At 47.2% G+C, this 27,116-nt stretch overlaps 1 protein-coding gene across 3 annotated transcripts; it reads left to right on the forward strand.

The window, feature by feature from the left end:
• Positions 1–313: 313 nt before the first annotated feature.
• On the forward strand, positions 314–22,989 carry RGS8 (regulator of G protein signaling 8; the record flags this gene model as incomplete). Of its 3 annotated transcripts, XM_080348803.1 has the most annotated exons (6): positions 314–418; positions 7,014–7,072; positions 10,948–11,049; positions 11,942–12,006; positions 20,977–21,143; positions 22,807–22,989. In XM_080348803.1, 6 exons carry the CDS (start codon positions 314–316, stop codon positions 22,987–22,989), a joined length of 681 nt encoding a protein of 226 aa, XP_080204929.1. The 3 variants fall into 3 exon arrangements, with proteins under 3 accessions (XP_080204929.1, XP_080204930.1, XP_080204931.1); XM_080348804.1 differs by lacking the exons at positions 314–418; positions 7,014–7,072 and adding an exon at positions 8,619–9,062; XM_080348805.1 differs by lacking the exons at positions 314–418; positions 7,014–7,072 and adding an exon at positions 8,674–8,687.
• Between the last annotated feature and the right edge of the window lie 4,127 nt (positions 22,990–27,116).

Genomic DNA, 27,116 nt, shown 5'->3' on the forward strand with positions numbered 1-27,116 from the left:
TGTCCATTTTCGCCACCGTGCCCCAGGCCAGCAGCAGATGCTGGCGAGTTCTCCATGGGCAGCAGCCAGCCGGCAGCAATAATGAGAGCAAGCCAGGCAGTGCCATCCTCTGCAAGCCTCTGTCTGCTCGGCGTGTGTGCATCTGAGAGCGCTCTTGCTTTCTCTTCTCCCCCTTCCCTTTCTTTCCTAACCCCCCTCCTTCCACCAGCTCTTCTTTTCATGAGATGCAGGGCTAGGGAGCCAGGAAAAGTGCCACAGTGCTGCTGCTCCTCCAGAGATAACTATAGCCAGGCTGGGTCCTTTCCCCTTCCCAATGCACCGTGAGCCTGCAGACACTGTTCCTCAAGGTTCCAACCAGCCATGTCCATCAAGTACCAAAAGCCACGTAGTCACCACTCTGCTGCCGGCTGCAAGACAGGTAAGAGCCAGAAGTGCCTTGGTGGGTGATGAAAGGTCCTGTGGTCCTCTGCTTGGTTAGGAGGCCCCAGGGGAGGGATTTTCACTCACCCCTGCCCCAGTTTGCTGGGGGGAAGGATGGCTCTGCAGGCAAAGCGGGAGGGGAAGGGTGCTGCTCAGGTGTCACCCCTACTAATGTCACAGCAGCACTTCTCTCAGTGTGTTAATCTTTCTGTGGCACCTTAGGAATGGTCAGAGGGCCGCAGGCACCACTTCTAATTATCAGGCGGGGAAAGAGAGCAGGGTATTTCTTGCATTAATCCCAGCCTGGCCCTGGCTGGGCTGATACAGGAGCAGGACTGGTCCTGGGTGATCTCCGTTTCAATAGGATTAGCAGTGGGCCTTTGATGCTGGGAGAAAACATCAGTCAGTGCTGGTGCCTGCAGCTCTGAGATCTTACCGTCTTTTCATTTCCTTCCCTCCACCCCCCTTCTTTGCTATTGTTGTTATTTTAAAATGCTGGATTATATTTCCTTTGAATATTTGGGTATCTGTGACATTATGACTAACATCCAGGCTGAACGCTGGGGCTGAACTAGTTAAAAATAAGATTAATTGGAGCGAAAGGAGAATGTATTGGAGGCAAGCGAACTGCACTGAGCACAGGATGGAGCAAAACCTTGCAGATGGCAGGAGTGTGTGCGTTCTTTGGGGGAAAAACTGGGGACTGACGTGAGGGCACTCATTTTCCTGCAGCCCTGCGAGATTGTGGAGATCCCTGCAGAAGCAAGGGCCATCTTTTTGCTGTTTAATGTGGAATAAGCTGGTAATTTGGCACAGCTAAGACACAGAAGGGACCCGTCGTGCTAGCATTGTGCTGATTATCACTGCACTCGATTGCAGAGGAATGCAGTCGCATTCCTCCATCTGGGGAGCATGCAAGTTGCATACAGGGCTTTGCTTTTATTGTCCTGTTGTGCTGCTCTTCTCCAAGACTCACTTGATCCTGCAGCCTCAGGCTCCTCCAAAGCAGCACGGGCAAGACAAGCCCGGCCTCATGCCCTGCACGTGGCTTTGGCCATGTTGCCCCATCCTTAGGGCTTGACTGGTGCAGGTGTTGGCAGAGCTCAATGTGCATCTCCATCCAGGCTGGCAGGGCACAGGCAATGATTACAGGCCAGTCTCCCGAGAGAGAGATTGGTGCTGGATGCAACAGACATTTTTTTTATTAAAGAGCCACCATCTGCTGGAGAAAGAGGATGAGCCCATCTAACTCACTTCATTAATGTTTTAATTAAGGCTAGGGCAGTAGCCTCCAGAGATGCAAGAGAAATCCCAGCTCACTGATGCGGTTAACTGTGTATTTCATCGTACAAACATCCATTCAACTGCTCACATGTTTGAAGTTAAGCACGTGTTCGGGTGTTTTGCTGCAGTGGGAATGACCTCCCAGTGCCACGTTGTGTGTCTGTGTAGGGGTTAATAGCCCCTGTAAATCCTTGCTGTGGGACCTGGATGCCCTGTAAGCCTGAGTCTTTGAAATAGCAGTGATAAGAGCAGAGAAGCATAGACCTTGTCTGTCATAAATGGATTTGTGGCTGCAACCCTGAGATCCTGGGGCTGGCTTCTAACATTCAGTAAGCAGCTAGTTTGCAGAGTGTTCCGCTTGCAAAATGCAGGCTGCTTGCAATCACCTGGAAAGATATCTCAGCAGAAAATGAACCCGATCCATCAGCAAGTCTCGCTACCTGACCTGTCTCAAGCTTCAGAGCTCAGTCAAAACATACAGAGGACAGAGCAACTGTGGCAGGAGATCTTTGTGGAAATCTGTCTGTCGGAGTGGATGTCTCGGCTTCCCAGCCGTACACACCGACTGCATTACAGACGCTGCCATATTGACAGCAGCAGCGATGCTGAAAGCTGGGAGGACTCCAAGGCTGCACAGAGCAGCTCGGTGTCAGCTCCAATCCTTTCTGCCTCCCTGCTCTGCGCTCGCAGCATCCTCGACAATGCACACGTGTAACTGCTCCTGGGCACGGGAACACATTTCCTCCGAGAACAATTAGGAAATGGCAATAAAGTGCTTTAAAGGGGAGAAGCTGCCCCTCTCAGCCTGGAGCCTTCCACGCTGCTATGCTGTTGGTTTGGCACCCTACTTGCCTTGAGGAATTGGGGAGGGAGTCAGGAACGTGCAGACTGGGGCCAGGAGCCACCTCGGAGCAGATGCTGTTCTGCTGCAGCCACAAATGTGTCCAGGAGACACTTCTATCATTGACACGGGGGAGAATTTAAATAGCTGCCATGCTCTGGAGCTAAGCTGGAGACAGAACTGTGGATTGCACTTTATGTAACTCATTTTTATTTTTAAATGCAGCCTTTTGTCTTCAAGGGGAGTTCAACTCAGCGGGTGTCTCCTGTCCTGCCTTGTTAGCACATGAAGTGGCTGCTTTTATCACACCTCCAACCAATATATCAGCTGCTTGGTTTCCTCACCTACCCTGAAACTCAAGCTCTCCTTGTTTCACCTTTCAGGATTTCCTGCTTGCCTGGCCTGATGTGGAGAATGATTTGATGTTGAAGGTGAATAAAAAAAAGTTAACCCCTTATAAGCATTCTAAGCTACATCTGTGGATATTTCCTGATGTTACTGGAGCTCCTTTTTTTGTAGAAGAGGGAGCTGTTCTCATGGTTCTCTTCCCAAGTCAGACAAGTCTGATTTGTTTTGCAGTTTGGGAAGCTGTCCATGTCAGTTGTAATTCCTTCCTGCCAAGACAGTCACCTTGTGCTGGACCAAGTGTGTTTTCCCCAGGCAGCCTGGCACAGCCGGCAGAGCGCTGCTTCTCAGATGTCAGCTACTAACAATTTTCTTCCAGCTTTAATTGCATGTAGTGGTGGAGAACAGCAATCTCTGGAGAGAAATTAATTACTAATTTGAATTACCTTGGAGTTGGGCCCATATAGGTACCAGTCTGGATTCTGGATATATTTTGAATGACTGTGTGTTGGAGGAGATCAAATGACGCTTTGTGCTGTAGGAGATTTGCTAGGATGGTCGCTCCAGGTCAAGGGTGTGTGTGTTTGTTTTTTACTGGAAGACTGGAAGGAAAAAGTCCCCCTTGTGTCACAGCAGAAGTGGCCCATGGCTACAGGGTTGTGGTTGAGGCAAAGGCAGGCTTGGCAGCATGGAAGTCACCTTAATTCCCAAACCAGTGACTACTGTGGAGGCAGCTGGCCTCATGTCATTGGCATTTTGCAGTCCCAGAGCCTGCATCACCGAGCATCCTCCAGAGAGATCACAGAGACAACAGGATCTCATGAAAACATACCGAAGGATGACTTCAGCTGGGGGGATGTTGCTGCCAAACATCCCAGCAGGCTGAAGAAGCACTTTCTTGGTGCTAGGGAAAAATCTGTTGGACCAGCAAGCTGTGAAGCACACCCTCCAACATGCTCCTTGCAGCACCGTACTAGAAAAGAGCGATGCTGGCACATACCCAGGACAAGTGGCAAAGTAAGAGTGAACGCAAGCCCAAAGAAGTTCAAAGCCCTTGTGGCATGGATCACTGTAAATATGACAAGGCCACGGAGTCAGAAAATGAGAAGTGGAAGCGACAGCGGCAGGCTTGGTGTGATGGCTCATTAAGCGTAAAAGAATGGAATCCCAGAGAGGCAGCAAACCCCCAAGGAAAAGAGAGCAAGAGTGAGAAGATGGGGAGAAGTCTGCTGAAATGTCAAGGTGAAGGAGTTTATTTAAGCCAAACCCAGTGGAGACGTCAGCCAAGCAAATGAGTTAGTCAGTGAAGGCATCTTCTGATTTTCCAGCTCCAAATGGTGAAGGGTCACCAGCTGCCAGCCCCAGGAGGAGCTTCCCTGGATCTGGAGAGCCAGAAGCCTCATGACTATCAGCCAGAGCTGCTGTCCTGGTCCAGATGGATGTTTGTGAGGGCAGCTGTGCTGGAGGAACAGATGTCATCAGGCCGTGCAATTTTATATAGCAGTTGGGTGGTAGAAACTGGGACCAAGTGAAACTAGGGGAGGTGGTTTTGGTCCAGAAGGAGTTTTGGGGTAAAACAACACTCAAATAATAGAATCATTTAGGTTGGAAAAGACCCTCAAGATTATAGAATACAACAATAACCTAACTCTGGCACTCAACCATGCCTATAAGAACCTCATCTATGAGTCTTTTAAACCCTTCCAGGGATGGAAGTCATCAATAGACAGAACACATGAAATATGCAGGGAGGCAATTAAAACAATATGGAAGGTGAAAAGGACCTGGAGATGGTGGAGAGAAGGTTAATGCCCCAGGAAAAGGCTGGCAAATTCCCTTCCACCCTGTCCAGTGACAGGCAGCGCTCCCAATGCTACATATGTTCACTGCTTGTGTATATGCTGTTAATAGGTCATGAGGAAATTGCTTTAAAGTATTTCTTGGAGAGATTTGAAATTTTGGATAGGATTCAAGCCTAATATCAAAATGAGTTATTTTATTAAAAGCTTTTAAATAGAAACTACAGAGTAATCAGAAGCAGGAGGGCTATTTTAGAAGGAATTTGCTCTAAACCTTTTCTACTGCACAGAAGCTTTCTAAAATATTACCCTGTAAAAATATAATTCTCTTTATCCACAATTTAATTACATTTCCCATAGTGCCTGTGTCAACACAACTGACTTATTTTTGTTCTCTGTTAACTCACACCTGGTCCAGGAAACTAGAATTAAAAACCAGTTGATGTTCAGAATCATTTGTGGGATGCTCCAGGATCTCACTGAGGTAATGAGAAGGGTGTGCTGACATACTGGAGAAATAGGGACTGGGATCTCTGTCCATACTGGTGATGGCTATGAGATGACAATATATAAAACTGGTGTAAAAGTAGGAGGAGGAGTTGGGAGTGCTCATGTGGTCCTCTGATCTACTCCATCCAGACTTAGCTGATCAGGGTTTTTGATCTGTTTGAGGCTGCAGTGAAGTGCAGGTATCTGAATAATGGACCAGAATTATCCAGAGCTTTGTTGATTGAATGTTTGGTTGACCTCGCCCGCCCTCCAATGTCTGTGTGTGTCCTGGAAAGATTATGAAAATGTTCTTCCTGTGGTTGCCTGGAGAGAACATGGAAGTGCAGAAATGCATTAAAAGAAAAATGACATGTTCATATTTAAACCCTTGGTGATGTTGGATTAAATTTGTCTTAGGTTTGGGGCAAGGGCTGAAGCTGACCGTTATTTAACTGGAACAAACCAGCCTGTTGTACCAGAGGCATAAGATGAACCTCAACCTTTGACCTTGGCTGAGAGGAGATTCTATCAGCCCTGGCATTTTTGCAGTGCTTGTCTTCTGATAACCAGAGTCATCATTAATCTGAGTCAGGATGACCTGGGCTTTGTGATGGGAGGATGAGAACAAGGCAAATATTTCCTTGCCACGTTGAGCTACGAGGGAGGAGATCCAAGATGATGGAGAGCTGGGATCATTGCTGCAGTGCTGCTAATCCCTGTGTTCTTGTAGTTAGTTCCGCAGGACTCTGTCTTTCCCCAGGGATGTTGCCTGGTGGTAACGTGCTATCTCAGGACATGATTTCTGTTAGTAGCACTGGGATGCCAGGCCTGGCACTGTTTTAGCAGAGGAGAGGCAGGTGACTACAAGTTTGCAGGAAAAAGGCAGTGACTTGCTTAACTGCAGAGGATTATTATTATTATTATTATAAATAAACTTTGTCAGAATCAAAAAAGCAATGTAGATCCCATGGCTTGAGCCCTCGGTGAGTCAGTGACCCATGTTAGTGCCTGTGTGACCCCCAGATGTTGTCACCAGTGGCTGAGCTAAGCCCAGAGCTTGGGGGCTGTGCTCCAGCCCCACTGTGCCTGTGCCGCAGATTCGGCTGTTGTTCAAGTCAATGGGGTGCACTGTGCACCCCATTTACATTCTCTGGAGGATGGAGGTGTGGGTGCAGGAGAGAAAAGGGAGGGGGTGCCTGTACCGTGGGGCGAGCACACTGAGGGAAAGGGGGGATGGGTGAAAGGGGTCAGTCACATCACCGACTTGCCAGGTGGGTTTTTTTTTCTTCCATCATCCCATGCACTGCAATTAGGTGCTCCCTTGCCTGTTAACAATTTTATTTGGCCATGCTGTCACTGGGGCCCTTTAATTAAACTCTCTCATCCCTTCTGTCTGTGGCAACTCTTGACAATCTGAGGGCAGCAACCTTCTGTAAACCTCAGAGGAGCCGATTAAACCGGCGCAGGCAGATGCTTTATTCCAACTTACCGCGGGCGACAACAGTGAGCGCTTTTGCAGGCATCCCCCCATCCCCACCCCCAGATGCTCCCTGCCAGCCTTTGGCATCCACCGCCCATCTCCAACGGGGGATTGAAACCGCGGTTTGGCTGCCAGGTGGGCGAGGAGGGGATGCAGAGAGATGTGCTGATGGGGTGAGCTCTTCGGCAGAGCTGGCAGCACAGCCGGGTTGAGGGTTTTGCTGGATGCGAGGGAGCTGCTCAGAGCTGCGCTGCTGCTGCCAGCAGAGAGGTGGGAAGGGGAGGGGTGTCCAAGTGTGACTTCCAGCCCGGGCAGGGGGCTGTCGCTGGAGAAGACCGCTCTGCTCTCTCCCCAGAGCCTCGCTGGCCACGCTGCCGGCACGAACACACCGTTGGAGAGGACGGGTCACAGGCAGTGAGTATCTTTTTCCTCTGTGTCTGTCTGTCTGTCTGCAGTGCCTCTCTGCTCAGGTTTTGCTGGCTTTCTCTGCATGTGGATGGTCAGAATCTCTTAAAGCCCCTAAGATATCTTTTTTTTTTTTTTACCATTGTGCTGCTAATTTTTGCTATTGGGGTGGCTTTTTTCTCCTTGCTCAGGTGGTCTCCTGGGGTGGTTTGATAACCTGAATGTCATAGTCACACCCCTCCCTTTCTATCTCTCAAGGAGAAACCCCCAAAACACATCCATGATGAGACTGGCAATTCTCCTTGACCAGGGTCCTTTCACAGCAGGGGGGAGCAGGATGAATGATGGAGTGGGAGGCAAAAAACCCTCACCTTGGACCCCTACCAGGATGCCTTTACTAGAGGCCACAGATTATATTTCTAAACTCATAATTGACTGGGTTTATTTGCAATCAGAGGAGATATCCATGGGGATGTCAGCCTAGCAGTGGGATTGCCTTCACAGGAAATAGGGGTCTTGGCATCCGTGAAGTCAGACAGACTTTGGGATCACGGGGAAGTTGGGTGCTCAGCCTGCTCAGCCCTGCAGGGTGTTGTTGCGGGGGCTGGTGAGGGGGAGGGAGCAGGGGCAAGCAGGAGCCTTGTTTCATAATGGTACCCCAAAAACCAGGCTGCTGGAGGGCACCCGGCTCTGCTCCCAGCCCTTGCTTTGGAGCAGCAGAGGGACAGAGGAATAGGGGCTGCTGGACTCTAGGAACTCGTGTGCTGTGGCCCCACATGTGAGTGAGGCTGTTAATGAGGAAATTTAAAGGGGTTTAAGGAATTACAAGGATTGATTTCAGTTAAAGCGCATGGAAGCAGCCGGTCAGGGTAGGGATTAAGGAAATGCACCCACTGGCATGTAGCGCAATCCCAGTTCCATTAATTTAGTTGAGAGAAGAGGCTTTGTGCATTTCTTTTTTTTAATTTAATCAGGTTTTAAAAGGGATGTTGCGATGGGCAGCCGAAGCTCTGGGATCTCCCCAGCCCTTGGCAGAGCAGGGTCCTGGCTCCTTCACACACTGTCTCTGCTCTCATTAGTTCCTTCATCTCCTCCTCAGTTGTCCCCTCTGGCCAAGGGGACACGGAGATTACTTGGGGCTTGGCTTCATCCTGGCAAATAAACCTTTGCCCTTTGCTTGCTATGCAGTTCTGCTCTCTGTCCCATCGTTCTCCTGGCTGGTGGACCTCACCTTCACTCTGATGTGAGATTTGTTCACCTAGCTGCCTGTGTGCCAACCCTCCCTCCCGCCCTCCTTCCCTCCCCTTTGCAGACTGTGCATCTCCTTGGTGGCTCCTCCAAAGAGGAGATGCTTTCTTTGAGTTATTTTTGTGTGAGCGCTTGAGCCTGTGATAGTGAAAGGACCAGCACCTGCAGACGCGTGAAGTCCTCCTGTTGTTTTGTTTGCAGTGCCAGCCTTTTCCATGATGCCTGGCCAGTAACATCAGCCATGACCTGGAGGGACAGGGACAAGAGGTAGTTTGGACTTCCCTAGTGAGGTCAGCCTGGAGCTCTGCCTGTTGAGGAGAGACCTTCAGAGGTGTTGAATGATGAGTGCGATAATGCCAACTCCTGCTGCTCCGTGGTGAGCTGTGACGCCAAACCCAAACCACTTTAGAGCTGAAGCTGGACTTAACCTGCGGCCCTGGTCTTAGAAGGAAATGCTGTGTCTCCTCTGTGATCATCCCTCAACTGTGAACGTCTACTGTTGAAAAATCGACCTTCCATGCTAGGAGGCAAGGATCAAATGGGTTGAGAACAACTGGCCCTCCTTTTTTTTTTTTATTTTTTCTTCAGAGGATTCTTTGATATATTTTTAAGTGCCAGGACATGAAACAGTAAATCCCTCCTTCCCGCACTCCTGCCTACTGCAAACAGCCCCGACTGCTGTCCAAGCCAGCCAGTTCAAGGGTTAACTATAACTGGATGCCTGAATGGCTGCCTTACTGATCCCACGGAGGTAACCGAAAAGATGTGATGCATCCCTCACCCCTGCCCATCCTGTCGCTGTCTACCTCGTCCAGCAAGCCTCGAGTGTCCCCTCTTCCCTCCTGCCCTTCCCTTGCCTCTCCACCTCCTGCGGACCCACTTTCTTTCCTTCTCTTTTTCTTGTGTCCTGTCTTGGAAGTCCCCACCTAGAGATGGCTGTTAAGTGAGAGACGAGCTCCTTGCTCATGGCACAGCATCTCTGTTCCCCGTACTCTCTGATTCTTTGCTGCAGTCCCTTGATCTCAGGCATCAGAGGAGAAATCTGAGCAGCATTGCGGTAATGCGTGTCACACCTCTTGCTGAGAAATTCGTGAGATTGTTAGAACAAACAGCGCAGGGAAGAGAAGGGTTGGGGGTAGGAGGTATCAGGAAAGCTACTGGGAAGATCCTATAGCGGACTCCGTGTCAGCTTGTGCACAGCAAGTCCAGGACACTCAGCCATGAATGTGACCCTTTGCACACAGGATTTCTGCACCAATATTTGGAGTTTATGTAGCGTGGCATCTTGAGACCACCGGGCAGGGGTCAATATTTTGAGCTTGTGCAACAAATCATGCAACTAAAGATCTCCAGGCTTTTGTGCATGTTAAATGCTGCAAGCTGCCTGTGCTGCACCAGGGAGACACTCATTGCATTTAATTAACATTTAATTTGCTTTAAGACTACATTAGAATGTGCAATAATAGAAACTCTCTGAAGGGCGGGAGGAGAAAGGGGAAACAGGCGTGCTGCAGATTGGCTCAGTCGCTGGTGCTGAAGTATTCTGCAAGAATTACATATGGAAGGGAAAAATACTGTGCTTCCCCCTGCAGTCACAGAAAGAGCTTGGTATCGGTTTGGCAGCAGGGCTGGGAGAGGGGCTTTCTCCAGCTCAGAAGTGGGTCCAGCAGCTGAGAAGTACAGACTGGGTTGCTAAATTCTCCCCCCACGGTCTGGAGAAGAGAATGGCCTTGTTTGCTGTCTGGGGAATCTTGTAGAAGAGATGCCCTTGAGCTGGGGAGGTAAACTGCAGGCTCTGCCATTCTTGAAATCGTATAAAACCATTAACTGGTACCTATAGATTTTTGAGAGGAGGTTATGCCAGTCCCATATAATGCATGTGTGTGTGGCATTTCCCTCTCCTTTTGTGTTGCTCCCCATCCCGGGGCTATGTAAAGAAGGATGCTGCGGATGGGCCAGCTCTCCCGGGAAGGGACTAGGAAGGACACGAGGGGCTGGTGGGAGATGTGAAGGCTCTGGGGCTGCTTTGAAATTTAGAGGAAAAAAAGCAATAAAGCCATTTTTCTGCCTAGGTAAGCCTGCCAGGAGACAGGCAGATTTAGTTTGCTTATGTAACCTCGAGTCTAAAGAAGCTGCTTGGGATTCATCCTGGCTGGGGTCTCATGGCTCTGCAGCACCTTGCAGGTTGCCTTGCTCCTTCTCTTCTTCCTCCTGCCCTCAAGCCCTGGTATTTGTGCTGCTTTTGGTGCTGCTGGGTCATGGTCACTGATTTCTGGTCTTGCTGCCCATTGCTCTCCTCCCACACCTGACCAGAGCTGGGCTTTCCAAGAAACCATCCCAAAGCGCAGCCTTAAAAACCCGTTTTTTGCCAGCCAGAGCAGCTGAGTGATTGCTGTGGGTGAGCCTGGGCCTGTGTCCGTCCGTAGTGTCTGCTTGGCATCTTCCTGGAGATATTTTGGTGTCCCTCTCACAGATGAGGGAACCGAGGACACAAGTCTGAGGCACAGAGCCACTGAACGTGGTTTAATTTTTTTTTTTGTTTGTTTCTATTTTTTTGCCACTGTGGCTAAACTTATAATCATCATGTTCTTTGGTTTTCCCCTGCTCACACCCCTGCTCCCCCACCTCGACCACAGGAACAGAGGGATGAGGACTCGCCTGGGCTGCCTGTCTCACAAATCAGACTCATATAATGATTTCACAGCTATTCTTCCGGACAAGCCCAACCGGGCTTTGAAGTGAGTATAGCTGCAGCATCCCACCCCGACCCCATTTCTGTCCTTCTCCTCCCTGCCCACTACCCCCTCTAGTGTTATTTTCCTTTCGTTGTACTTTGTGTAAGCTTCGAGTAGTTCTTCTAGCCACAAGGAAGGAGGAAAACAAACCAGTGCTGATACAGCGGAAACAGCCTCGGAAAACACCTGGATTATCGGTCCCCGCTGCTGTAGGTGGGACATGTCTGCATATATTTGAGGATGTGATTTACCCTGCTGTTCATCACGAATCAAAATCTGAGCAGTTGACTCAGTGAAAGAGGTGACCAGCAATTTCAGGTCACAGTCCTCTTTAGCTAAGCCTTGCTGTTAAATGCTACCAAAAAGTCCTGTGTTAGTTTGCACAGCGCTTAAGGTAGATGCTTCAGAGAATCCAAAGTCCTAATTTGTGATGAGTGGGATGGGACTCATCCAGTCACAAGTCACTGCTTACATCTGAATTAGGACTCTGACCTTGCTCTGAGAGTCAGGAAAGAGAAATAAATGCTTCTGTAGGGGTGGGTTTCATTTTGCTTGACTTTTTGGCTTTTACAGTTTAAATGTCGACATCTGAACTTGTTCCCTGGGCTTCTACTTAGAGTAAATGAGGAAAAATTGGTCCCTTTTTGAGTGTGATTCATCTGGCCTATTTTACCTGCCTACCCGGGGATGTGAGATGAAGACTCAAGTCCCTTGGTATCTCCTCACTGACTCAAAAGGGAGCCCAGGGTGACTTGCTCACCTGGAGACCTCTATATTGTAAACCTCCAGAGTTAGGTGAGAAGAATCCAGCCTTCCTCGGTGTCCTTGTCAAACAGCCCCAGAGGGGCTCAGCAGCCAACGGCTGTCTGTAACTCACCTCTTCCTTTCTTTACAGAAGACTGTCAACAGAAGAAGCAACAAGATGGGCAGACTCTTTTGATGTCCTTTTGTCCCATAAATGTGAGTACAGATCAAATTCTGTTCTTTTTTTTTGGCCTTATACCCTTAATACTGGTTGTAGCAAGGGCAAACAAAGTATGTGTTGCATAGCCCAGCAATGGTCCCTTGGGTAGGTGCTTACTGCCCGCTGGGCAATGGTCACACCTTGAATCCTGGGGTCAGTTTTGGGCCCCTCGGAACAAGGAAGCCCTTGAGGTGCTGGAGCGAGTTCAGAGAAAGGCAACTAAGCTGGTAAAGGGTCTGGAGCACAAGTGTGATGGGAGCGGCTGAGGGACCTGGGGGGTTCAGCCCAGAGAACAGGAGCTGAGGGGAGACCTTCTGATCTCTGAACTGCCTGGAAGGAGGTTGGAACCAGGGGTGTGTTGGTCTCTTCTGCCAAGTAACAAGCGATCGGACGAGAAGAAATGGCCTCAAGTTGCACCAGGGGAAGTTTAGATTGGATATTAGGAAAAATTTATTTCTGGAAAGGGCTATCAGGCATTGGAACAGGCTGCCCAGGGCAGTGGTGGAGTCACCATCCCTGGGAGGGGTTTAACAGACAAGAGATGAGGTTCTTAGGAACATGGTTTAGTGCTAGTGTCGGATTAACAGTTGGACTTGATGTTGAGTGTCTTTTCCAACCAAAATGATTCTATGATTCTGTGATTTATAGGCAGGGTTTCTCTGATTAAAAGGCGAGGGCATGAGTTTCTGTGGGTTCCCTTTGTGGGTTTCCTCTTGTCTGGATGATCACAACTGGTGAAGCCATCAACCCAAGGTCTGACCTTCTCCAGTTCCTGGGGATGCACTGCAGGCAGGACCCCAAGGATGTCACCATGTGTACCATCCTTTGGCGTGTGCCTCGGGGTCCCATCTTTCCACATAAGCAAATGACAGGTTCTCAGCTTGCTAAAGCCCCCTGAGACCCACCACACTGGCTTGTTTGCCTCTCCCTCCAGCTGCTCTTCTGAGCTGCTGTGCAGCTCCACTGCGTCAAATCACAACACCCTGTGTGGTTCAATAACCTTGAACAACTCACTCTATAGCAAAGAAATCATGCGTGGTGGCCCCTAGCAGGCTCTAATTTACAGTTACCAGTGCAAACTTGAAAATTTCACATCCGGAAACCTTATGCAAACATATAATCAGCACATCTCACTCCATTTAATAGATCAGTCGTATCAGTTCTGTTCAGAAAATATTATTCTGCCTCACCAATGTTTTCATGCTGAGAAATTATAAACAAGACGGTGAAATTCACAGTATAGGTTCATGAATGTGTTTCTATTGGAGAATAAAACAAGAGCGAGTCAAGGTTGGGGATAAGTCAATGTGGGCGGTGAACTATTTTATTGCAATAAGGAACTGTCTGGCTTTCTTAGAGATTCAGGTTTTTCCACACTTATATTTTAACATAAGTGTAGTATTATATTATTATTTAAAATAAAGTGTAATTTTGCTGGATTTCTACTGAGATGACAACAGTTTTGGCAGGGAATTAAGTGACAACTTTAAACAGGCTGGCTGTCCAAGGCAGCAAAAGCAATATATAATTTTAGCAGCAGTATCTTGTTGAGATCATTGCTTTTGCAGCCAGTATGAAAAAAAAAAATGGTGTAACTGGGTATGGCTAAGAGGGAACATTTCTATTGTGGAAATTCAAAACAAGAAGGGAAAAATGCATCAAAGAGACTATAGGTTGCCTGGGGATGGGAGAGGATAGGATATTCACATCAGAGTTACAATTCTGTACTCCAGCCCCTATTCCTCCTTCACCACTGTAAAAGTCGAAATTTTCTTGATTAGATACAGACTGCAGCAAAAGTGCTTTGGTTACAAAAGCCAGTGATTTTATGCATCTATGTGCTGACACTATACACACTGTTCCCTCTTCAGTTGACTGCTGTGAGTGCTACATCAAACCTTAGTTCAATTATTTTGCCCAACATCCTCCACAAGAGTGTCTGTTTTTATTAATAAATTAGCCTTAGAGGGTGATAAATGACTTATCAGAATTTTTCCTATCTTTAGAATGGAAAGTAATTCTGATAACTCGCTGGCACCTGAAGAAAAATATTCAGTTCCTAATAGCAACAGAAGGTGATCTTTAAAATTTAAATTAATCTTTTCTTATCAGCAGTCACGGTGACATTGCCTAGTGATCAGTGACAAGAAAAAATTGTTGTTTAATAAACTGCATTCTAGAGGAATATATTACAACTGCTCTGCACCTGAAGGTTCTGGAATTGCTAGCCTGGCAGCCAAAGGTTATAATGATGGAAACACAAAAAGCTCTGTTGAAACAGAAGTGTTATTTTAATTAAGCTGGTTTAAAAAATAAAAAAAGAGCAAATATCCATGAAAGGAATTATGTTGTAAATTTTTTTTGCTTATGTATACTTATATCCAAAACATGGAAGAATTGCCAAATATCCGCTATGAAAGCAGAACAAAAGACAGTTGTATTTTTGCTGTTAGAGATGTGCTGATGTTAGGCAGGTAAAGGCAGTCTTGTGCCTTATCTGACCAAAATTTGAGAGTAAGAAAAGCAGTGCCCGGCCTGCCTGCATCTGTAATGAAGCTGCCAGCTAATATTCTACTTGTAGTGCAAAGAGAAGGACATAACTGCCTCAGTCTGATTTCTCTGTGACTGCCCAGGTGAACAATATTAGCCAGGGAAAATCTGAATTCCTGCCTGGGGACATGGGCTCAGCTCCAGCTGGGCTCGGGGAGGTTTTTCCCCCAGGGCTCACAGCATCAGCAGGTAGATCACTTCTGCTTGGTGCATCTGTCATAAACTCTTTCTTCACTAGATGGACAGTTCATCTATTTTGGAAGGGGGATTGTGATGCTGATTTCAGGGGGCTGAGTGGTGCTTTCTGCTGTGGTCAGATATGATGGTGGTTTTGGGTCCCTTCCAGCCAACCTGTTCTTTAGGAAAAACAACCAATCAACCAAACAAAAAACCAAAAAACCCAGAATGCTCAAACAGGACTCAGGAGCTGGATGTAGCAGCTGAAAATGGGGCAGTCTTTGTGGGTGATGTTGCAAGGGGCTGGATAGGTGCAAAAAAGAGCTCCAAGGAGCAAGAGAGTGGATCAGAGCTCCCTAAAATCTCTCTGAAGTGCCAAGGTGAGCAGGCTGCCCTGTTACATGGAGGAGGATTGCAGGGCTGCAGTGCTCTTTACGGGAAATGCAAACAGCTTGTGCACTTCCATTTCCTATTTTCCTGAGTCTCCAAAAGGAGGTGACCTGAACAGGTATTATGCATTATACAGATTCTATGGAGAGGGTAACTTTGCTTGTTTTTGTCAAATAACCCTCAAAGTCTGATGGCCTTGTGTGCAGCCCTCCCTTCCCTCACTCCCCCCATTGTTTTAATGAATGATCTCTGTGGGTAATGTTTGATCCTGATATGCTACTTCTGGCAGCATCTTGAGTGGACTATTGAAAATCCCTGCGTTTTGAGGCAGTTGCAGGTCACCACAGACTCCCAGGCTGAGTCCCCTGTGTAGAGTGGTCTGATTTAGATTAATTCCCTGGTCATTTAAAGAATAATTTGTGTTGACATTAGGAAGAGATCATGAGTAGATAAGGCAGAAAGGCACTCTCTGTCACATCCCCACCTTACTTCTGCACTGGGACTTCAGCATCCCTCAGCCTAGTTCTCCTGGAGTAACCAATGGTGAATTGTAGAATCATAGAACAGTTTAGGTTGGAAGGGACTGTCAAAGCTCATCCAGTCCAACCCCTGCCATGAGCATGGACATCTTCACCAGCTCAGGTTGCTCAGAGCACCGTCCAGCCTGGCCTGGGATGTCTCCAGGGATGGGGCATCCACCACCAATTTGGACAACCTGAGCCAGTATGGTAGGATGTTGCTCAGGCCCCTTTCATCAACAGCCCCAGATGTATAGGTCAGTTCAATGATATCCTATATGTTTTTGCTAATGAGCGACGCAAATAAATTTGTTCCCATGGGGTCAGCCAGTTGATCTCCCTTTTTACAACAGGAGCCTCATGTGAACTTGCTATGAGACACCCAAGCACACTGCAGCCGTGTGCCCTCAAGTCAGGACTTCTGATCACAGCAAGCAACAGGAGAGAGGAGCTTGATCCTACTTTGCAGCAGGGACTTGAGAGAGCAAGAGACAGATCGTATGTAGCATGCTTCCTTGGATGCTCAGGGAGCAAAAGCAGTGGTTTTAACATGCTAGATTTTGGCATCTCTTCCCATTTTGTGCCAGTGTGGATTAAGAATGGCTCCCAGGGCAGCAGAGCTCTGCGTGGTCCACTGTGTGTGTGTGCTTGCATGTGAGTAACAGAGGAGTAATCTCCCCTCTGTACTCATGCCCAGGAGGTACAGGCTGGTCAGCCAGATGGAGATTTCTTTTGACAGGCTGCTGGAGGGAAATATAAGCAATGGCATGTCTCATTCTGCATCCCTTGCGGGGCTGGACACATGGCCTGTCATTTGTCCAGGATCCAGCAGGACAGTCTGTCCTCAGCCCTTAGTCACTTTTCAATGAAGCATTCAACACAGAAAACCTTTGCATTGAATTTCCATTTTTATCTCAAGGGTGTTGTGGTTTGTTTTTTTTTTTCCCCTCCCCCCTCCACCATGTTTTGTGATCAGTTTGCTCTTCTGCACAAACTTTGTTGTCCTCCTTCTCCTTCTGTTGTCTCCACATTGCTCCTCTTCCTACACAGCACAGGAATATCGCAACCTACTCCTGGTTCTTTCTAAGCCAGCATAACACTAGCATTAGCGTTGTGCTGGTGACAGGCAGCTAACATCCACCAAAGCAATGCTCAGCAGCAGTGAGAGCAGGTACATATGCTATATAGAGCATCATGGCCTTGTCTCTTCAGCCCTGGACTCAGTGTGCTCCAGAGAGCTGATCTGCCAGCTGTAGGGACTCCACCTTTTTTTCCTACATGAGCTGCCCTGATGACATGAAATGCATGCATTAAATATATGATTGTTGATTGCTTTCTTACTCCAACAGTGGCTAATGCTTGGTTATTAAGCCACTAATGTCCGCTCTTCCTGATGTTGCTAAAGCCTGCCTTAGTTAAGACCAGTGTTGTGTTGAGTGCTAGTCAGTTCAGTCCCTTCCTCCACAGCCCTTCTTGCTGGAAAGGATCCACTCTCCATGGCCTGAAGGACAACATTTGAATGGGATGTCAGGACCACCTGAGTCCCAGTCTTCACGTAGTCTTTGATCCACCTGGCAGTCCCCATCTATAAAGCACAAATTCTTGTCATTGTCTAATTCACAGGTGACGTGCAGGCTTATGTCTGTACGGCAAGATCTCGGGGTGGGATAATGCACAACTACTTGCACAACCCTTCTTGACAATCTTCTTGTCCATTTCCTTGGTCTGTTTGAATGGAGAGCAGGGTATTTTGAAGCTACATTTTCAGTGCAAAAGTAAAAATCAAATGTCTTCTACTTCTCTTTCATACTTGACCCTCCATTTCTTTGCCTTCACCCTACTTGCTCTATCACACTGATTTACTCCTTTTGCTTTGTGCAAGGCTCAATGCTCTTGGGTCAAATTCCTGAATAAGTATTCAACAGTTGTCTTGAAGGACTGTGCATCTATACCAATACATCTATCTTCTTGCATGTCCATGCCTTTAGACTACATGTTAGTGATATCTTGTGCTGCTGCACCTGAAGGCTTCTAATCCTGCTTTTAATTTCTGTGCTTTTTCTGTAAAGCATCCCCTAAATATTGTACTTCTCAGGTGCTCCAGCCATCTTCCATGATATTTCAGGAGGATGACCCAGTAGGTGATGCTCTCCTGCTCATATCACACTGCAGTCCAGTGCTGGTTGCCCCTGCAAAAAAAGCTGTCTGGTTGGGTGGGATGAGCTTTGAAATGCTGGTCATCCATGAGCGATGCTTCCTTGATAGCTGCCTTGTGCAGGAGGAGTTTAAAGTCAACACCCAGGTCAAATTCCAGCTTAGATGGTGGCAGTCCCCATACCTAATTGCCCTTCTGCCCTTTCAATTAGTTTTGTCATTGTTCCATGGTAAACTTGTGAGCAGCGATTTACTACTGCGCAGTCATCTGGGCTCCTGTCTCTAAACTCCGTCTGCCAGGCACAGCTGTAAATGCTGGCAGGCATTCAAAGGCTAAAGATGAAATCTGTGGAGAGCCAGGCAGCCTCGAGTCAAGGATGACCTCTCCTGCATCTGAAGCCTCCTCGAAAGGTCCTCCCAGGTCCAGCCTCATCATTTCCAGCTCCTCAAAGGCCGTGAGGAGGGCACAACAGGGATATATAAAGAAATGGAGAACAGCCAGACACTATTAGTTATCTATCTGCTGTCTAAACGTACTTCAAGATAAAAAGGAGCTGATTGACATGAGAACAGGAGGCAGAGCATGGGGAAACCTCCTGTTCCCAGGAGGGACCTGCTGTGGCTGCAAGCACCTTTCTTAGCTCATCAATCATGAAGTCCCCATCTCTTAGCAGATATTATATTTTGCAGATATTTGCCATGCAAAGCTGCTATTTCTGCAAGTGATCCTCTGTCAGTGCTGAGGCTCTGGAGCTGTTGTAGAGGAAAAGGGGGGAGAAAAAGACCAGGACAGAGAGAGGAGCAAGACCTCTGCAAGTATAAACAGCAAAGGTTCTATAGTCATAGCAGTGTGCTTGGGTGCTGGAATGTTTAACATCAAACACCTTAGGAACTGATGATATATAAAATGACACACATTTGAGAGAACTGCTGCTTTTTCTCTTTTGTACTTTCTTCTTTCTGAAACCTGTCAGCTTGCTCCTATGTCCTCTCCTTTTCCTCCTGCAAAGGCTCCCTGCTCTGTTCTCAAGTCCTCCACTTGCTCCCACAGGGGCCCTGTGAATTTTATAGGCATTAAAGGGGCCACAGGTTTTGGAAAATTGTTCAGTCTCCTAGATTTCAAGAAGGGGAGCAGCCTTAAAATGTGTCTCATTCACTGTATTTATCTATCCACAGAGATGCCCAGAACAGCCATGGGCAGTGTGACTCTGACAGGTACCCTGCTCCCAGAGATGACTTGGCACTCTCTGCTCTGCAGTCTTCTCTAGGGCTAATGTCACCTCATTGCTCCTGTCTTGAATGCACAATTTACCCTGTTAATTGCTCTATAGTGCTCATGAACAAAAAGCCTAGTTTTGTACACAGTATCAGTCTGAAACCCTGATTTTCTCCTGTAAATGTGTTAATTAAGTGGCAGGATGAGCTGGTGTGATAAAGCTGTTTCCTGGTGCTGACAGAAGAAGCAAGCGTAGCTGAGATGGGATGTACCCAATTTAATTGCCAGTTGCAGTCCTCTTGCAGTGCCACGCACTGATGGAGCAGACAGCTTTGAGAAATACAGACCATTTAGCCTGTAGTTTGGTCCGGTCTGGCCCAATATATTTTCTGCCTTTCCCTTGGAAAATCTGGGCAGTCACAAGTCAGACATCTCCACTGACTTCTGTGCAGCCAAAAATAGGATTGTTAGTTGCTGTTCGACACCTGAAGCTGTTTCTTCAGGCTGAGGAACTGAAAAATATCTCCACATCCTAAGTTACTACCAGAAACAAGCTGGAATAAGATTAGGATACACATGGGAGAAAAATGGCAGTGTTACATTCCTGCTGCTTTCTCCTTACATACTTGGTGAAGGCAAGAAAACAAGGGCAAAGCTGTAAGAGAGTTTGTGGTGGATCCTGTGACATGGCCAGCCCCTGTCCCCAGTGCGCCTGGGGCTGCTGGTGACATGTGAGGATAACCAAACCAAGGATCAAGCATTGCCCCTTGGGCTCCATCCCAGCTCCTGCACCGCCAGCCACGGGAGGAAGGAGGGAAGACAGCACTGCTGAGATATCCCACACCAGAAAGGGGGGAGATGGAGCCCACAGCTCTCAGTGTTGGAGAAGTTCAAGTCCTACAAACCCCCCTTGGTCTTTGTCTGTCCCCGCTGCACACACGTGCACTTGCTCCCTCACCTTTTGGGCGAGTCTGACCTTGCTGAGTGCATTCCCGGTTCCATCAATATTTTTAGACACTTGCTTGGAAGCAGCTGATGCTGACTCAGGAGGTTTCCAGTCATGAACTACTAAACTTCAGACACTATAGAAAAAGACCTGGTAAAGTTAGAAACATGTTACTGGAAGAAAAAAAAACAAAAACAAACAAAAAAAAAGACCCAAATTTATCCCTAAGCTAAAGGAAGGAGAAAGGGCATGTGTGAAACCTTTAGCTGCTTCAACTCTGCTGGTGCCATTCAAGGAAAGGAAATAAAAAACAATAGCTGTGTCCATAAATACGACCAGGCAAGAGTTTAAGAGCACACAGATTGCCTAATGAATCTTTCCGTATTTCTAATCTGCCCTGGCTGACTCAGGTTACATTACTGAAATGTCACGATCGCTAAGCATTAACAAGTGATAAGAACACTTTTACTACTGACTAGACAAGTAGTAATTATGCCACGTCCTTTCCCTCTCCCCTTTATTGTAGCTGTAACAGTTAGACTACCCAAGATCCTTCCGCTGTTTAAATAAGAACTAAAAATATGTCACAAGGCAATAAAGCAAAGTGACAGAAAACATGGGAGGCAAGTCCACAGACACTATGTTCTGTTAAGGGTTTGTCTTAATGACAGATGAGACAAAGTGCTGCATTAAAACACACAAGATGCTGTGGCAAAGACACCCTGTTGTTAAAGCCTGATGTTTTCAGGAGGAACTTTTCAAAGGTTAAGTGGCCCAATCCCAAAGAAAGCCTTTTGCCATCTTAGCTGGCAAAATGCTTCTTCAGAGCAGTAGTGAATGATGTTTGGCTTTGTGACAGCTCAAAACAATCCAGCTGATGTATTAGTGTAAGTGATGGATGTGTCCTGGGATCACAGAACTTGGGAGAAAAATCAAATGGCCTTTGGTAGACAGGGGTGGATGGAGGGATGTCTTCTTTCTCCTGCCCTTGTGACTGCCTGTGTCTTCCTTGCAGATGGGCTGGCTGCTTTCCGCGCTTTCCTGAAGACGGAGTTCAGTGAGGAAAACCTGGAGTTCTGGCTGGCCTGCGAGGACTTCAAGAAGACCCGCTCAGCGGCCAAGCTGGCCTCCAAGGCTCAGCGGATCTTTGAGGAGTTCATCGACGTGCAGGCTCCTCGAGAGGTGGGTCAGCCGGCACCCTGGGCAGGCAGAGCATCCCTGTGGGATGCTGGGACCTGGGGAGCCCCCCCTCCCCTCCCAGAGGTGATGGTGAGGTGAGCGTGAGGAGGACGGGAATGCCATCCTGCCTGCTACAGCTGGCTCTGCTCACGGTGACTCATCCCATGGTGAGGGCAACTACTTTGACGATACTATTAGTCACAACCAGTGAGTTTGATAGTAACTACAACCTACATTTCCTAACTACTATGAGCTTCCTAGGAGTGTTTCACCCCATTTCTCTCATTTACTATCAATCCCCAAGGCTTTTGGTCTCGTTTCTTACAGGACATTTTGTATAAGAGCATCCCACGAATGACTAACTTGTTGACTCTCCAGGGAGGAGGGTTTATCTGCTGACTAACTCCCGACTCAATTAGACCTCCTAAAAGAGCCGAACAAAAAGTGCAGTCACAACCGTAAGCCTAGAATTGTTAAGTCCCCTTCTAAGTTCTGACAGGCTGATGGGACCGTCAGATCCTGCATCATGATGCTGGGTTGTGTTATTTTGTTCATAATGCGGCAAGGAGGGTGCTCACTGCACCTGCTATACCACGGTGATCCTTCTGAGAGACTGCACAGGTGCTTGTCACGATACAGATGCTTGCAAGGGGGTCCCCCTAAAAGGGCTCTTTTTGCTCCATCTTTGAGCTAGGAAGGCTTTTGCGGGGCCACTGAGGAGCACACAGATTTACATCCAGTGGTGTGGGCATCTCAAGGCATGCTTCAATCCCCCTCATCCTCAGTGAGCATCTTCCTGCTGTTATTCATGAAGCTGGGTGAGATTTTCCAGGACTGAATCTGGAGCAGACACATGAGCACAGGTTGGATGGGGTCTTTCCTAAATTTTGGTTCTGTTGTTCTTATTTTGGAGTACTAGAATGTGAAATGACCCTTATGTGACACAGAAAGCTAATCTATATTGCTGTCGCCTGAGTGGAGGCAGACTGCTTCACATTCTAGACTCCTTTAAGTTTGGACACTGGGTTAATAACAACAGATAGCATCTTTCCAGCCAGGTTTTTAACAGTAACCCTAACAAATGCTGACTGCTTTGCTAGGGAAAGAAAACAGGAGAACTTATGTTGTTGGCTTTGCAAACAAACAGCAGTCATAACATGAGAGTGGTTTATTTTTTCAAGTCCTTGCTTGGGATATTGTGATATGAAGCTGTTATGGGAAAAATCAAACAATTTATTTTATAACAGCAAGAGTTTAAAAGCATTTAATAAGAATATACTAATATTTTAAACACAGCTAGAAGTTCATTCACCCTTATATTAGGCATGTAGTGAAGAATAAAGTGAATAGAGAAATTTTAGTCGACAGGAGAGAGGTTAGGCTGAGTCAGTATTTTTAGAAGATGCTTAAGAGCCTGAACAAAAGTACTTTGATTTCAAAAGTGCTCAGACAACTACAAAACTAGTTAAACTTTTCCAAACTTGGGGTAGGATTTGTAACACTGAATTGCTAAACACATCAGAGTTTGGGGGGCTGTTCAGGCACAGGTGAGGGTAGGAGCTCGGTCCTTTTGCTGCTTCTACAGCCACGTCTGAGATGAAACGTGCCATTTGAAGCAGGTAAACTGGTCACTTGGTACCAAACTCTCTTCTGCTACTCTTCCCAGGTGAACATAGACTTCCAGACACGGGAGCTGACAAGAAGAAACATGCAGGAGCCCTCCCTCTCTTGCTTTGATCAAGCTCAGGGGAAGGTGCACAGCCTGATGGAGAAAGACTCATACCCCAGGTTCCTGAGATCCAAAATTTACACAGACCTGCTGTCTCAAACCCAGAGGAGGCTCAGCTAGAGCAGCGATGGGGCCCTCAGAAACCACGTGCTTCCCACAACAGCCAAAACCTATGCCTAAATGTGAAACTTTCTTGGTGTTAAAAGCAGTGGGAATGAGAAAAGAGGGAGAAGGGGAAGAGGAGGCTTCCGGAGTGTGATCCAGACGTGGTACTAGGACCCTCTGAGTTTCTGTGATTTTTTGGTTAGCAGTACCATCTTGCAGTTGTTGCTTCTCTCTAGCACAAAACCATAATCCTCTCTAGTCACGGGGTCATCTGTTGGGAAAGCAAGTTTCCTTTAAAATTACTTTGTTGGTTTGTGTGTAAATAAGTCCACCGCACCTTTCCATCCCTCCAGACATCTCCCTGGCTCTCACCTCTCCCCTGTGTTTGGAGGGGCCCTAAGGGCATTTCTGAAACTCATGAAGTCAAGTCTGGCTCAAAGCACTGTCTCCTACACTGGCTGCTGGGGTCTGGATCCAGAGACTGGGGAGGGAGAGAGAAAACAAAGGTACGTGACTCATGCTGCTTCCCAGAGCGGAAACCATCCGTGAACTCAGCTCACCTTTCCATTTTGGTTGCACATCTTATGACACCAACTTGCTACCCTGCCACAGCCCCTTATCTTCCAGAGATGGAGATTCAGAGTTATTTTCTATATGATTGTTAAGGAGATGAGTTGTTTTCTCATGGGGAAGGTAATCCCAAAAGCTCTCGCTAGACCTGCTCAGGCAAGTCTTCCAGTGTGAATGATTGCTTTTCATTGACATTATTTATTTGTACTGTAGTTCAGCCTCAGGACCCCAGTCGTCATTCAGGCTTCATTGTGCTAGGCACCGTACCAAAACCTAACACAAAGAGTCTCCTGGACGCCTCAGACATTAACGGATTTGGTGGCTTCTCAGGAATGAGCTGCCAACTGTTGGAAAATAGTCGAGAGAAGAAATGTCCCATCTGCCCCATGCTGAGATGTACGAAGAGCACAAGACCTGCCTGCTATGGCAGACCACATTTTTCATGTCGTACCTCACCAGCACATGTTAGGGAGAGGTAACATGTCAATCATGATTATCTTTTTGTTATTTACTGATTATTGACTGTTGTTGTTACCTACCGATTGTCCACTGTGGGTTCAATGCCATGTAAAGAACTACTAAAGACACAGACCTTGCTGCATGGTGCTTGCTAAAAACAGGACATGGAAGGGGGCGATGAGCAGAAGGAGTGTCTGGGTGTGAAGTGTGATGTGAGCTGTTCCTTGGCCATATTCCCCCAGCCTGGATAGCCAGCTGCAGGAGAAGACTGTGCAGATGTCAAGCTGTTTAGCACCCCCTCTGTGCTGTGCAATCACACCATCCAAAGGCCTCATTTCTATGGCATTGCTGTTCCAGATTATTGGCTGTTAGGTTCTTGCAATATTTTCTAGTCGAGAAGCAGACAGCCTGTCTGTGGATTTGAGCCTACAGACCTATTTTCTTAGTTTTATGAAGGCCTGGAAAATGACCCCATGGATCTTTTCCTTCTCTCAGTCACCCACAGACCAGAGGCTGTAAACCTCTGCTCTAGTTTGGCGTGGTGGGTAGGTGTCACGTATCAGAAAGCTGCTGATAAATATTTAGTGTAATGTGGTGTAAACTAGGTAGACCTAATTCTAAAACTAAGCATAACGTGTTTGGAACGAGATACAAAAAGCCCGCTTTTGGATATTAAATGTTACTGTCCATGCAGTAGATAGGAAGCAGGTTTTGAAGCTTTTTGTAAGGATGTTGTGCAGGACATTAGGACAAATAGGTTTAGGATAAAGATAGGAGTGGTAAACATGTTTGGTTTATTCTGGAGGTGTATTCCTCTGGTCTCTAAGACACTAAAGTGTAAATACTGTGCAAGTGCAATTTCTGTTCAGTAGGGAAACCTGCTTTTCAGTACCTGGTTGATCGGCTCTAGAATTCTCCAGTTCTTTTGTAGGAAAAGATCAGTGAAAGGTGGGCACTGGAATGTGCCTCAGATTCATCCAAGGGGTCTACATCATCCAGTGACTCAAACAGCTGTGAGTTTAACTGTTCATGGGCCTACAGTTTTATAGCAAACAAGGCATGTGGCAAATAAGTTCTAGTGGGACAGGTCTCTGGGGGAACTTGTGTAATGCTCTGGATGGAGTCAAAGACAGAAGCAAAGGATATAGTCATGCATCCAGTGGCTGTCCCGGCTGGCATTTGGGCTATAGGAAGTGGAACAGAGTCACATCACCTATAGATCCCCTCCTGCTATAGGTGAAACGTAAGGAGGGGGACAAGTCACGCCACATTGCGGTGAAACACTCTCAATGCTTGACCTGTAAGGAGGATGCAAAGCCACTGATTGTGAGGAGGGGCTGGAAGAACTAACTCTCCTTTCCAAGAAACACTGTGTCCACTACACCTGCATAACACGGGATGGACTGGGATCTCTCAGGGACACAGGTTGCTTTGACTGAAATTGTCCCCCTTGAGATAGCCTGTGGTGCCAGTTGTACCCAGTGTCACTGTGGCTGCAAAACAGCTCAGTGACTGATGATCCAACCCCTGCAACACGGCAGCTCAGCTTTCCCATGCTGTGGTGTCAAACAAGCCATGTTGCAAGGGACGAAGTGAGGCCACCTTGTCTGGTGGCCTTCCTCCATTTCAGCCTCCTCTTCAACTGTACATGCAAGAAGCATCCCTGTGCTGTCCTGGATGTAAGAGACGGCAGCAGCAGGCTTAGGCAGTCATAGTTTTTAAAGAGAAGGCAGAAGGTCATGTTAACTGCCTTGTGGTATTTTTCTTAAAGCCACCGACACACTCTCTGAGTGGGCTTGGGTGATGCTGACCTCCAGCGCCAACTGATGCATCCCAAACAAGGCTTTTCAGCAAAGTGTCCTGCAGCCACCCATGGTGTCCCAGAGGCAACCAGGCCATGAGAAAACAGCAGGACAAGATGTTTGTGTCAAGGAAAGAGGAACCAGAAACTCAGAAGTAAAGACAATTCCCTGGCTTCCCCAATAGCTACAAAGGCTGGTCCTATTCAGAATGTAACTCCAGAAAGCCCAGGAGGGAACATCCCTCAGCAAGCTCCTCCAGCATCAGTGCTGGCATCCTTTCAGTTCATGTCAGAACTCACGGAAAAACCTCAAAGTCGACGACACCTTGTGAAAACCAAGCTCCCCTCTCTTCTCTGTCAACCTGGGGAATTGCTTTGAACAGGCACATTCAGAGATGCTGCGATGCCGACAGGAGCTGTATTTGTGCTGGCTGATGTAGAAGTGTTTTGCCCATTAAATTGGTGCCAGACAATATCCTCCATGGGAAACATCCTAGAGCACAGAGTGGAGCAAAAGTATTGTCTGAGGCATATGAGTCTATCACAGTTATTTTTATTGCTGCTGTTACAGTTTGTCTCTCTTGAAGGAAAGCAGGATAGTTATTTAAAGTAATTTTTTTTTTTGTGTGAGAATAAGGAATTGGCACCAGCTGCTTCTTTTATGCCAAATGTCAGTCTGAAGTGAATTAAAATAGGCAGCTTATAGCTCTTCCCCTTCAACCAGGGGCTGATTAAGGAAATAATGACTGAGCCAAAGCTTTGGAAAGCACTGAGTGATGACTAATCCCCATCAAGGACAAATATCCTATCTTTGATTCATCTCTTACTGAAGTGAAAGGGATATTCATAATTTACAAACCCCACTTCCCCTCTCCATGAGCACACACATCCAAAATTTTGCTCCTGTTTCAAGTAATTTTAGAGTGTGCCATCACATGAAGAGAGGGGAAGAAAAAAACTCAAAACATTTTGCTCAGCTCTTTTTATTCTGTGTTTGCTGGCACATAGCCAGTCAGCTCCCAAGTCCTTTGACAGCTAAAGGGAAGAAGAGTTAACAAAATGCCTTTTCTATAAGCTTCAGATGTCATTAACTCCAGAAGCAGATGCAGAACCCAAATCTGCTTTGAGTTTCTTTCTTCTGCTTTGGCCTGTCAGCCAGGTTTGGGATGATTTCCATCACTTCTACTGGACTTACTAATGTACCGCTGGGTTCCTGCCCTTCATGATGGGAAGGTGTGAAGGGCAAAGTCCTGCTTGTCTAAGCAGGGGAAGGAAATAGGTGTGTGTGGGTGGCTGCGAGTGCATGTGACTT

This window comes from Nesoenas mayeri, assembly GCF_963082525.1.
Source record: "Nesoenas mayeri genome assembly, chromosome: 8".
Taxonomy (NCBI): Eukaryota; Metazoa; Chordata; class Aves; order Columbiformes; family Columbidae; genus Nesoenas; species Nesoenas mayeri.